A 12,017-nucleotide genomic window follows, 5' to 3' on the forward strand; every position below is an offset into this window, starting at 1 on the left:
TCGTTTTCCGGGGCATATCGCAAAGGAAGGCGTGGCCTACACTCACCTACGGGTCAATCCATATGAAATCATACAACCTGGTTGCTTGACCATTTTTAAAAAAGTTTTTTTTTTGAGTGGTGCGAGCCTCATATATTGACAGTTCAGAACCACTCTTATTTTATTTTTACTATCACCGATTTGAAGATGCCGGCCATTTTTTTTATCATGGCGCGCGTCATTTTCTCCATTCGTAAGCATCAGCGGCAACTTTTTTTTTCTCAGCTCTGGTAAGTCCTACGACAATGAGACAAAATTTCTGATGTTAAGCACATTATAGGCTACAATTATATTTCTGTGTAATTTTCTAAATATTATTCCTTCATAATAAATTTTAAGGTTAAAATTGTGTATTTTAATCGCTCAAAATGACATTTTCGGACATTTTTTTGAGGGGGAAGGCAGTTTGCTTGACACTTGATTTTTTTTTGCGCAAGTACCTGTGTACCAATAGAGGACGTCAAAATTATGTGAAGCTTGAGACTTTAATATTTGTTTTTCTACAGGGTCATAAACATGTACTTCTTGTTAAAAAATTCCAAGTTCAGGGTTAAATATCTCTGGTGGGCAGTTGTTTAAAAATCTGAAATTTGTACACAATACAGTACTTCAGGATAAGTAACTTCAGTAAAAATTTTGAGTTTGAGATTTAATTGGTTTAGGAGATACAAAACTCGTGAAAAATTCAACATTTTGCATTAAATATGGCATGTCTAATTTCATTTCTTATTAACATTTTGTGTTGAAATTCTACAAACTGTAATTTGGAATGTCAATGAACAACATTACAATCCTGAAATGGCTCTGCAATAAAGTATATATACGAGGTCGTGCTGAAAAGTAACGCTTCCTATGTTTTTATTTTCTTTGTTACCTTGTAAACGCATTTTGGATTTTGAGCAACCATACATTGCACTTATAAGACTTCCCACCTTCTCCATTGAAGGTTTCAAACTTCTATCGCCAGGGGGTGCTGAACTATTGCGAGGAAAATGTCAGCATGTAACCATGCAATGTTGGTGAAGCGCCTGAAGTAGCGTGCCGTGATCGAGTTTATAACCGCAGAAAATGTGCTACAAATTGACATTCATCAGAGACTGAGGGAATATTATGGGGATGAATGTGTAGACATCAGTACTGTGCGATCTTAAAGAAAACCCCAGCTGAACACGATTCCGATGACCTCCATCAGTTCTAGTTCCTGGCCTTTCACTCCATTCTCTCACATAGCTGAGATTTTTCAGCTGTGGGTTTTCTTTAAGAGCATGATAAACTCAAGATCGCGCAGTACTGATGTCTAACACATTCATCCCCATAATATTCCCTCAGTCTCTGATGAATGTCAATTTGTAGCACATTTTCTGCGGTTATAAACTCGATCACGGCACGCTACTTCGGGCGCTTCACCAACATTGCATGGTTACATGCTGACATTTTCCTCGCAATAGTTCAGCACCCCCTGGCGATAGAAGTTTGAAACCTTCAATGGAGAAGGTGGGAAGTCTTATAAGTGCAATGTATGATTGCTCAAAATCCAAAATGCGTTTACAAGGTAACAAAGAAAATAAAAACATAGGAAGCGTTACTTTTCAGCACGACCTCGTATATATACTTTATTGCAGAGCCATTTCAGGATTGTAATGTTGTTCATTGACATTCCAAATTACAGTTTGTAGAATTTCAACACAAAATGTTAATAAGAAATGAAATTAGACATGCCATATTTAATGCAAAATGTTGAATTTTTCACGAGTTTTGTATCTCCTAAACCAATTAAATCTCAAACTCAAAATTTTTACTGAAGTTACTTATCCTGAAGTACTGTATTGTGTACAAATTTCAGATTTTTAAACAACTGCCCACCAGAGATATTTAATCCTGAACTTGGAATTTTTTAACAAAAAGTACATGTTTATGACCCTGTAGAAAAACAAATATTAAAGTCTCAAGCTTCACATAATTTTGACGTCCTCTATTGGTACACAGGTACTTGCGCAAAAAAAATCAAGTGTCAAGCAAACTGCCTTCCCCCTCAAAAAAATGTCCGAAAATGTCATTTTGAGCGATTAAAATACACAATTTTAACCTTAAAATTTATTATGAAGGAATAATATTTAGATAATTACACAGAAATATAATTGTAGCCTATAATGTGCTTAACATCACAGATTTTGTCTCATTGTCGTAGGACTTACCAGAGCTGAGAAAAAAAGTTGCCGCTGATGCTTACGAATGGAGAAAATGACGCGCGCCATGATAAAAAATGCCCGCCATCTTCAAATCGGTGTTAGTAAAAATAAAATAAGAGTGGTTCTGAACTGTCAATATATGAGGCTCACACCACTCAAAAAATAAACTTTTTTTAAAAATGGTCAAGCAACCAGGTTGTATGATTTCATATGAATTGACCCCTACGCTACAGTGAAGGTCACATACTAGCAGAGAGAGGAGGGGGAGAGTACAATGGATTTGAGTGCTGATTCGGGGCTAATTCCATTGCGTCGCGTTCGATCTCGTGTGATGTTCTGTAGTGTTTTGGTGGCTTTCATTCACTATGTTTGAGTGAGTTTGACAGGGTTGATGTTCAAACACAAATTGATGAAGGACATAGGCTGTCAATTACAAGACACAATGAATTTGTCCGGAAAAATAGGCATATATTAAATAGAATTATCGATTGCTTAAAATTCTGTGGTCGACATGAACTTGCTCTACGAGAATATAATGAAAGATAACAATCTTTAAACAGAGGCATCTTCCCAGATTTATTATCCCTTCATAGAAGAGGGAAAACTAAAGAGGGAACTTCGTGTTCTTTATTGTAGTGAAGAGTTGAAAAACATAAACTCTATCAGTAGATTGCGTTCATTTTTTATTTAAAATTATTTAGAGGGTACCTTTTCAGAAACAGTAAAAATGACAAACATAGTTTAATAACTCCAGTGGCAACGGCTGGATCTGAACGATGTTTCAGCACATTGAAGCGAATTAAAACCTGCTTAATAAATGCAATGGGACAAGACAGATCAAATGCCTTGGCACTTGCTTATAATAGAGAAAGAATACATTTCAAACATAGAGGGCTTCAACGAAAAAGTAATAACAAAATTTGCTGAGCAGAAGAACAGGAGTCAACGTTCGTAGAAAGGTATGTTTCACAACAATACCTGTTTCTTTCACAACAATACCTGTTTCTTTTGTAATCATGTGAATTGTCATTATATTTTAAATTCTTTAAAAAAAATAAGTCCAGTTTTGTAGTTTAGAAGAAGATAAATACCCGTTTTTTTGTAATTCATATAATTTGTCATTACATTTTAAATTCTTTAAAAAAAGTAAGTCCAGTTTTGTAGTATAGAAGAAAAATACAGCTATTTTTTGTAATTCATGTGAATTGTCATTATATTTTAAATTCTTTAAAAATAAGCCCCGGCCAAATTTGAGGCCACGAGACGCCACTGCTTAGAATACAATTCAGGCATGGAAATATCTCATTTTTGCATTTCATTGCATAGCATGGTATTCTAGCCAATTATTTCTTTTTCTTGTTTCTTGCAAAATAAACCATCAATAAAAGCCCAGCTGGAAATGCCTGTTGAAATTTCAATTGGATTGAATTGAATTCAATTGGATACCCAATAAAGGTATCGGAATGAATTGGGTTCAATCGGAATCTCAACTGAAACCAATTGGAAATGCAGGACAACTGATGAATTGTATCCAATTATATGTTGAAAGCAATTGTTTTCAGTTGTAGAATCAATTGGAAAGTTCATTAAACTTGTGTGTACTAACCATGCTGAAAATTGCTACTGTTTACAGTGTACAAATTCTACTGTTTTCAACCATCTTCTATTGTGAACTGAAATGTACTGATACCCAATTGTAGCCCTACTCCACAGCTACTGTACTTCAACAGTATGGCTATTGTACTAGAAAAACAATATTACTAATAGCCAATATGAGTTTTTAGGTGCTCTATTGGAACCAATAGGTGAATTGTAATGAATTGTGTTCAGTTGGAACCATTTGGTGAATTGTATTCAATTGGAATATACTTGCATGATGATTTTCTACAATATGTTACAAATTCGTTCATTTCTCAAAGCATATTCAAAAAAAGATTCATGTTCCATATACTTCCAGCTAACGCTGCATTTTTCAAACATGCTTATTCATTTTTTACAAATTTCTTTGCAGTTTTGGATGATGATGATGTCGTTGCTCAAGCAGTGATTTTCTTCCTTGCTGGATTCGAGACGGTGTCTACAGCCTTGAGTTTCGTCGTCTATGAACTTGCAGTAAACCCAGATGTACAGCAGCGACTGATGGAAGAGATAGACGACACACTTGCAGAATGTGGTGGAAATGTAACATATGATGCCATCAGCAAAATGACGTATCTGGATATGGTCATATCAGGTGGGAATACTAGGAACAATTTATGGGTGTTACCTAGACCATGACACCTGGAGGCTTAATTTAGTGATTTAAAATACACACAACATAGAAAGTTTAAACAGTAAGACGTCCAGAGATTGAAATGGTCTTTTGATGAAGGTAGTCTTGCTATTCTCACTAGATAATGAAACAATTGTTACTAAGCTCCACGTCAGGTTAAGTTTGCAGCAGGTTTTATGTATTAATCCGTGCGAGAAAAGAGCTCAGAATCATTCGTGCCAGTCTTGCCTGAACCACCGAGCTCTTCGTATCGCAGACAATGAGAGAATCAGCAGTATTGCCAACCCCTTAACATATCAAAACCCGTACATGCATATCAAGCGCAATGCATTTTTGCTTCTTTTTGTCTCCTGAACCATACAATTTTTAAAGTACTTTCTGTGCATAGATTATGTAATATATGTCCCTACTTAATATAAATTGCGAAATATATTCGAAACATGAGGGCATGTGTGTATGTGTCGAGCACGCACAGAAGAAAAAAACAAAGGTAAAAATAAACGACAGGCCCCTCTTGAATTTAATGAGTTATTGTTTCTCGTTTAGAGAGAAATAAATTTATGACAATCTTTGTTGCTTCGTTTGCAATACATACGTTACTATAAGATACACGCCCTTCAAGTTTATACTACCAAAAAAGCATGATTTGTTATTGGTGATATATACAATGTAGTCAATTATCTGCTACTGTTTCTCTGTTTGGTTTCAATTTATGAATCACTTCAATAAACCAGGAGCCAAATGTTTGTCTGTCCATTTCTTGGTGATAATCACTCTTCCCTTTCTTTGCATGGAACAGTAAACATGCATCTTCAACAAAGCCTTCATTGCCGCCAGTGCGTAAAACAATCAGCCTCCCCCTCCCCTGTCATCGGTTGCTTCAGCCCTGGCAGTGGTTTTGCACGCTCCCATGGTTGAATCAATGTACGACCCATGTTAACGCACGCCTCGTCCAAATAATTAACATTTTTTTTTACGGCGATATCTTTTAATACCGTGGAGATTCTTTTGTCGTCAAACAACAAACAATCATTTTCTACTCCTAAACTCAACCGCAAATCATTCAATATCTGAGACAGTTCATGCGCTCATTGAAGGCAAATCACCTCAAGCCCTCTTTTATTTTGGCCTTGTTGCCGTAAGGAGGAATATGTATTTAAAACAACTTGTTTAACTTTGAAGAGCTTTTTCCTTCGGATGATGCTAAAAATAATGCTCGGGCAAAGCTGGGCACTGAACAGGAGACCTCGATTCAGCCATTCTCGCCGCTGTACAGCACGAATAGCAATGAATCACGACAAAAATAGTGTTAAAATAGTGGGATGTGCAACAATGATATCACTGATTCCACGCAGTTTGCAATGTATTCAGTCTCACTCGACTTGCTCTTGAGCTTTTGTGTTCCTTCAGCCCAGTTGGTGAAACCTGCAGATTCAAGTTCATGTGCATAGTGATTGCAACTGATCAAGTCCAAAGCTGCTAAAGGATATATACTATGCTATAATAGTATAATTTTGTCTGTATATTACACATTAAATAACTATAACACCATTAAGCCTTGTTTCCATGATATGAAAAACTCAATATGCTGTCCAAGGCAGAAATTTATTTTATTATCAAACATAAAGTAAACGTAATGTTTCAACCTTCTAGCAAGGTCTTCTTCAGACTCTGCACCAAGTACAAATGTAACAAGGCACAAAACAGTAAATAACTGTTTTGTTGCAAGTGTGCAGTTGTGTCGGAATGGAACCCGTCTCAGCAGAACTATATTCTGCACGCACGTTTGGATCTACGTATGCGAAAACCTGCTGCAAACTTAACCTGATGCGAGGCTTAGTGTATTTGGTCTTCTCCAAATAGTGTGGTGGCTAATACTGTGGCCTGCTAACCACTAGGAGGGGCTGTTTTAGTGACAAGACCTTATGTAGTAAATCATTACAATTAGCAAATTCCTCATAAAATTAATGGTAAAAATAAGTATTCCTTAATTTTAACTTCCCAATGAATAGACTGCAACTCGCTGTAAAATGCTATCAAAAACCTAAGTTCTATAAAGTGCTGCTTTATTCAATCAAATGTATGCTGAACATTTCAACTGCAATTAAGTTCTTTCAACAGAAACACTGAGGAAGTATCCACCAGCTGTTGCAACCGACAGAAAGTGTGTGAAAGAATACACAATCCCTGGAACAACAGTGACACTGGATGAAGGATCATTTATCGTTGTACCCATATATGGATTCCATCATGATCCAAAATATTTCCCGAATCCTGAGAAGTTCGATCCAGAACGTTTTAACCAGGAGAACAAGGATAAAATTGTTCCTTATTCATATCTTCCCTTCAGTGTTGGACCCAGAAACTGCATAGGTAGGTTTTTCTAAGAGCCAGTAACAATTTTGATTGCAAATATCAATTCTTATTATTAAATAAGTAAGTAAGTAAGTAAGTAAGTAGTTTTTCTTCCTTTTAGCAAAGTTGTAGTAGGAATATATGCATTGGTTTTTAAAATGTAATAACATGAATCGTTGAAAATGTTTTCAAGCAGTATTTGAAATATATCCAGGGGGGAAAATTACAGATACCTGCTTCAAAGCCTTGGAATATTATGTAGAAAATATCCCCCCTAAGAGGCAAACGAAGGCATATAGAAGGGGGAGCAGAGTACAGAGGGGTGTGGGAATTCCCCTCGCCCCCCCTTAGAAATACCATCCTGCATGATTATGTCAAAACAGAAATGACAATCAACTGTACAGAAATATAACAATAATCACAATTACATAAAAGAGCCATTGCATGAAATGCCAAGTCAATGTAGTACTGAAGGATATATTTAAATGTTAACATCCTGTACATGGTATAGCCAATCAATCCATGCTCACAAAAGAACTCCCAAAATGTTCAAGATACCACCCTCTAAAAAATTTTCAAAAAGGGCTTGATTTATGATCATATTGGAATCAATTTTTCCATTCCCTACAATAACCCTTCCACCCTTCTGAAACGAATTCTCCACAACATTCACATCCCTGTACACTAGGGTCTTTGTACACATTTCATCAAAAGGTTTTCTTTTTCAGGTATGAGGTTTGCGTTACTAGAGATGAAAATTGGCCTGGTGGCTATGTTATCCAGCTATGAGATGCAGGTTTGCGAAAAGACTCAAATTCCTTTGAAATTCACCAAGAAGTCGTTCCAGATGACCGGAGAGAATGGTATTTGGCTGAAAGTGAAAATGCGCAAAAATAAGGCTGCTTCTTAAATGAAGATATTACAGGAAGACAATGTCATGAATGCAATACCGAGACTGCCATTTTTACATTACACACATATCTCATTTTGCTTTCATAACGCTCAACTTACGTAAATTTAAGAACCAACTCTCAGGTTGGTGGAAAAATACAATTTATTAGCAAGCATAATGCTGATTTTGTATGAATACGTAGTTTCAGAAGTGGATTTTATGATACAATGTAAGATAAGTTTTGTGTAAATAGTTTTAAAAACCATAAACAAATTTCAAAGTGAATTATTTTTCTTGGAAACTTTTGTGCTCTCTGATTTATGTATTGCATCAGTAACCTTAGTTAATACATAATATGCATGTCCATTTTAAGCATATGTGTAAAAACTATTATGAAAAATAGTATTATAAAATAATATGATATATTCTGACTTGCATAATGAATTAATTGCACATATGAGCTGATTCTACTGATCCAAATTTTTAGAAATTATTACTTTGAAATTTTGTTTCATTGATGATACTGGTTTACAAAAAAGAAAGTGAACAACTTTGTGAGATTTGGTTTCATTTTTAAAAAAAGCTGTTCTGTATAACTGAAGCATACTGATTACAGAAATAATTTATTTTCCTGTATCATCGTTTTTTCATTCAAAAGAAATACATTCAAAAATAAATTACAGTATCACAATACAAAAACAAGTTCAATCTGCGCAAAAAGCAAAAACTACCTCCGATCTCAGGAACAAATAGATGCTTCTTTTACCGTATATGTGCAATCATAATGTTAAGAACACAAGAAGAGAATCTACAGTGAGTCAGTGATGTTGAGCATATAATAGTGTAAACATTATCAGCGAGAGTGTCTTCCAAGAAAAACCAGAGGTCCTCTCTGATAGCATATTGGTAACTGCCACCTAGCAACCAATGTGTTCCAGTTTGATCCTGCTGGAGAAATGTTATATGCTAGTTCAGATCCAACTTTGAACTGAAGGTCCAGTGATGATTAGCCCATCTGAGCGTCAAGTGGACATAATCTAGCAATCATAAAACTATGAAATTAACTGCTTTAATAATTGTATGAAGTATATTATTTTTCCGAATAAAACATGTGTGAATGTTATTTGGACCATTTTATTGACAAATTAGGGTACATTAGGCTAAAATTAGGCTATTTTTAGAAATCGTAAGGAGAGTAAAGAAAACAACTTAAACAACATATTAAATGTTAATAGACTATTCAGTTAAGAATGAGTTTAGAGTTCCATTTTATTTAGCTCAAGCAAAAGAATCACTGTCTCTTGTTTGAAAACTTTTTCCCACTTTTTAGATCCAACATGTTTCAGCATGCAGCATTAGATACATTCCTGTAAATCCTATGTGAATTAAGAGAGTTGTTCTCAGAATGCACTCACTGTCTTCATCTGGTAGTGTACTTCTTTGTGGAAAATGGTTATATATATATATATATATATATATATATATATATCTTTGTCCCAGCTGCCCCATTCACAAATGTAACATGGAAAATTCATGTACACCTATTTTGTCCTACCAGAATCTTCAGTCTAGAGGCAAAGAGCATATATAACGTTCTATACTCTCTTTGGGCTAGGGGTGTACAGGACGAACTTTTTTTTTTTGGTTCAGGGTGGGGAATATTTGGGACTATATTCATAATTTAACTGCAATCACCCATAGTAATCAGTAGACAAAAAAAAGAAGCTTTTTCGTTTTTCCTCGCAGTATGCAAGGAAATAGCAATATATAATTGCAAAATTACTTTTATTTAATGAATAATTGCACCCAACACTCAAATTTCAACCTACTACTTTCTCTTGAAGTAACTTTTTTGCATTTCTGGTAGAAGTGTGCGGGATTCCGAAAAGTCGGTACCAGGATTCATTTCTAGCCTGTGGTACCGGGATCGCCCCACCTAGTGCTTGCAGGACCTTGTAGTTGGTAGTAGGACATGCATGCTCTGAAGATACCCTAGGCTATACCAGCGGTAGCATAGCTACTGGCAGGGACTCCCATGCTGGGCAGTCTAGCTGGTAAAGAGCCAGACTAGCAACCTAACGGTCAATGGCTCCAAAGGCGGAAGAAGATGGATGGTCATCTCAACGGCTGAGGAGGCAGAAGATCCTAGAGGAGTAATATATCTTTAAAAAACCTTGGTCCATCAGGCTCCGGATGGTAGCACCTTGTAAGGGCCCCCTATAAGGAATACAGTGAAGACCTCAATGGCATCTGTGGTGGAGAAGGAGACCTTTAGGAACAGCAGAGATGGCAGAAGAGGGAAGGGAAACTTCAAAGGCTAAGGGAGTAAACCCTGAAAGATAATCCTGGTCCCCCAGGTTGGGGATTGGGCACTGTGCCGACAACTCAGCCCTGAAAAATTCCAACAGTTTCGAAACCACAATCAGAGCCTTGGAAGGATGGACATAAACTAAGACGACCAAGGCAAAGGATATGGACATTGAAATGGGTACATGGAACATCAGAACACTTCTCAAACCAGGGGTCCTGAAAATAGTCACGTACCAACTGATTAAATATAACATACAGATAGCTACTCTACAGGGAACAAGGTGGACAGATAATGATATATATGGGAAACAAAGACGCATGTTATATACAGCAGTGGCAAAGAGAAAGGAAATAGAGAAGCTGGGTTGGCCTTCATAGTAGAGGGAAGTATGAAACAGAACATAATTGATTTTAAGCCTATAGATGAGAGAATATGTAAAATAAAAATGAGAACTAAATTCTGTAATGTAACCATCATAAATGTCTACGCACCTGCAGAAGAAGAAGAACAATTAATAAAAGATGACTTCTATGATAAACTAGAAAATACAATAGACAGTGTGTCATCCAGCGATGCGAAGATAATAACGGGGGACCTGAACGCACAGATAGGTAATGAAGAAATCTATAAAGAAACAATTGGAAGGCACAGCTTACATGGAAATTCAAACGATAATGGTCATAGACTCAATGACCTGGCAATTAGTAAAAATATGATAATAGCATCCACAATGTTCCCCAGAAAACAAATCCATAAATATACATGGAGATCACCTGATGGAAGAACCAACAATCAAATAGACCATGTTTTGATAGATCGAAGGAGAGCAACAAAGCATTATAAATGTATGATCATACAAAGGGGCCTGTTGTGGGACAGATCATTACCTAGTCAAACTAGTCTTCAGAGGACTAATAACAAAATCACAAAGAAACGAATCAGAAGTACGATATTAGGAGACTGACAGAAAAGATACATAGTGAGAGGTTTAAGAAAGAATTAGTGCACAAACTAGAACAAGTAGACACAACCACCATGCAAGCAACAGAAGAGGCAGGAGTGAAAGAAATATGGAATAATATAAAATAAAATATTGAGGAAACAGCAACGGTGGTGTTAGGACCAATGCAGTACAAGAATGGGAAGGAATGGTTTGATGAAGAATGCAAAAGGGCCATCCAAGAAAGAGATACAGTATATCAGTTCATATGTAGATAGGCCAACAAGGGCAAAGAAACAAAAACTGGAAGAGCTAGGAAAAAGAGTGTATAACATGTCGTAGGAAGGAAATAAAACATGTAGTAGAGAAAATAAATAAAATCAATCAAGACTTTAAACAAAGAAATACATACATGGCATACAAGGAAATAAAGAATATAAGGGAAGGAAATTCAACCAAGATCAAGCATCTGCAAAGATAAAGATGGAAAACTACTGGGGAATGAAAGGCAAATATTAAATAGATGGGCTAAATATTTTGAACAGTTACTGAACAACACAGAACCCCAAAATGAGGACCAAGAAATGAGACCAAGGAGGGAAGAAGAGTCAGAAGAATCAGGAGAGCCACCCACACTAGCACAAATTCGAAAAGCTATTCGGTACCTAAAAAATAACAAAGCACCAGGGAAAGACAGGATACCATCAGAAATGTGGAAATATGGAGGGAAGAAGCTGTTAGAATCCCTATACTTACTCCTGTGCAAAGTCTGGAGCATAGAACATATGTCAGATGATTGGAAAGAGAGTGTAATTTGCCCCATATTCAAGAAAGGGGATAAACAAAGGTGTGAAAACTACAGGGGAATATCGTTGCTGTGTGTAGCATACAAGATATTGACAAGCATACTTAGGGAAAGAATACAACCATATACAGAAGTAGCATTAGGAGAGTACCAAGCCGGGTTCAGAAAAGGCAGGTCTACAATAGATCAAATATACACAGTCAGACAGATAGTG

At 36.2% G+C, this 12,017-nt stretch overlaps 1 protein-coding gene across 1 annotated transcript in view; it reads left to right on the forward strand.

The window, feature by feature from the left end:
• LOC145996163 (cytochrome P450 9e2-like) overlaps positions 1 to 8,870 on the forward strand; it is a 38,565-nt gene extending 29,695 nt beyond the window's left edge. Inside the window, exons 3-5 of the mRNA XM_083132514.1 lie at positions 4,240 to 4,461; positions 6,622 to 6,873; positions 7,584 to 8,870. Coding sequence (XP_082988640.1) covers positions 4,240 to 4,461; positions 6,622 to 6,873; positions 7,584 to 7,765 — 656 coding nt within the window. The 3' untranslated portion in view covers positions 7,766 to 8,870. The remainder of the gene's footprint in view (positions 1 to 4,239; positions 4,462 to 6,621; positions 6,874 to 7,583) is intronic.
• Positions 8,871 to 12,017: the final 3,147 nt, after the last annotated feature.

This window comes from Lepisma saccharinum, chromosome 12 (assembly GCF_977018435.1).
Source record: "Lepisma saccharinum chromosome 12, izLepSacc3.1, whole genome shotgun sequence".
NCBI lineage: Eukaryota > Metazoa > Arthropoda > Insecta > Zygentoma > Lepismatidae > Lepisma > Lepisma saccharinum.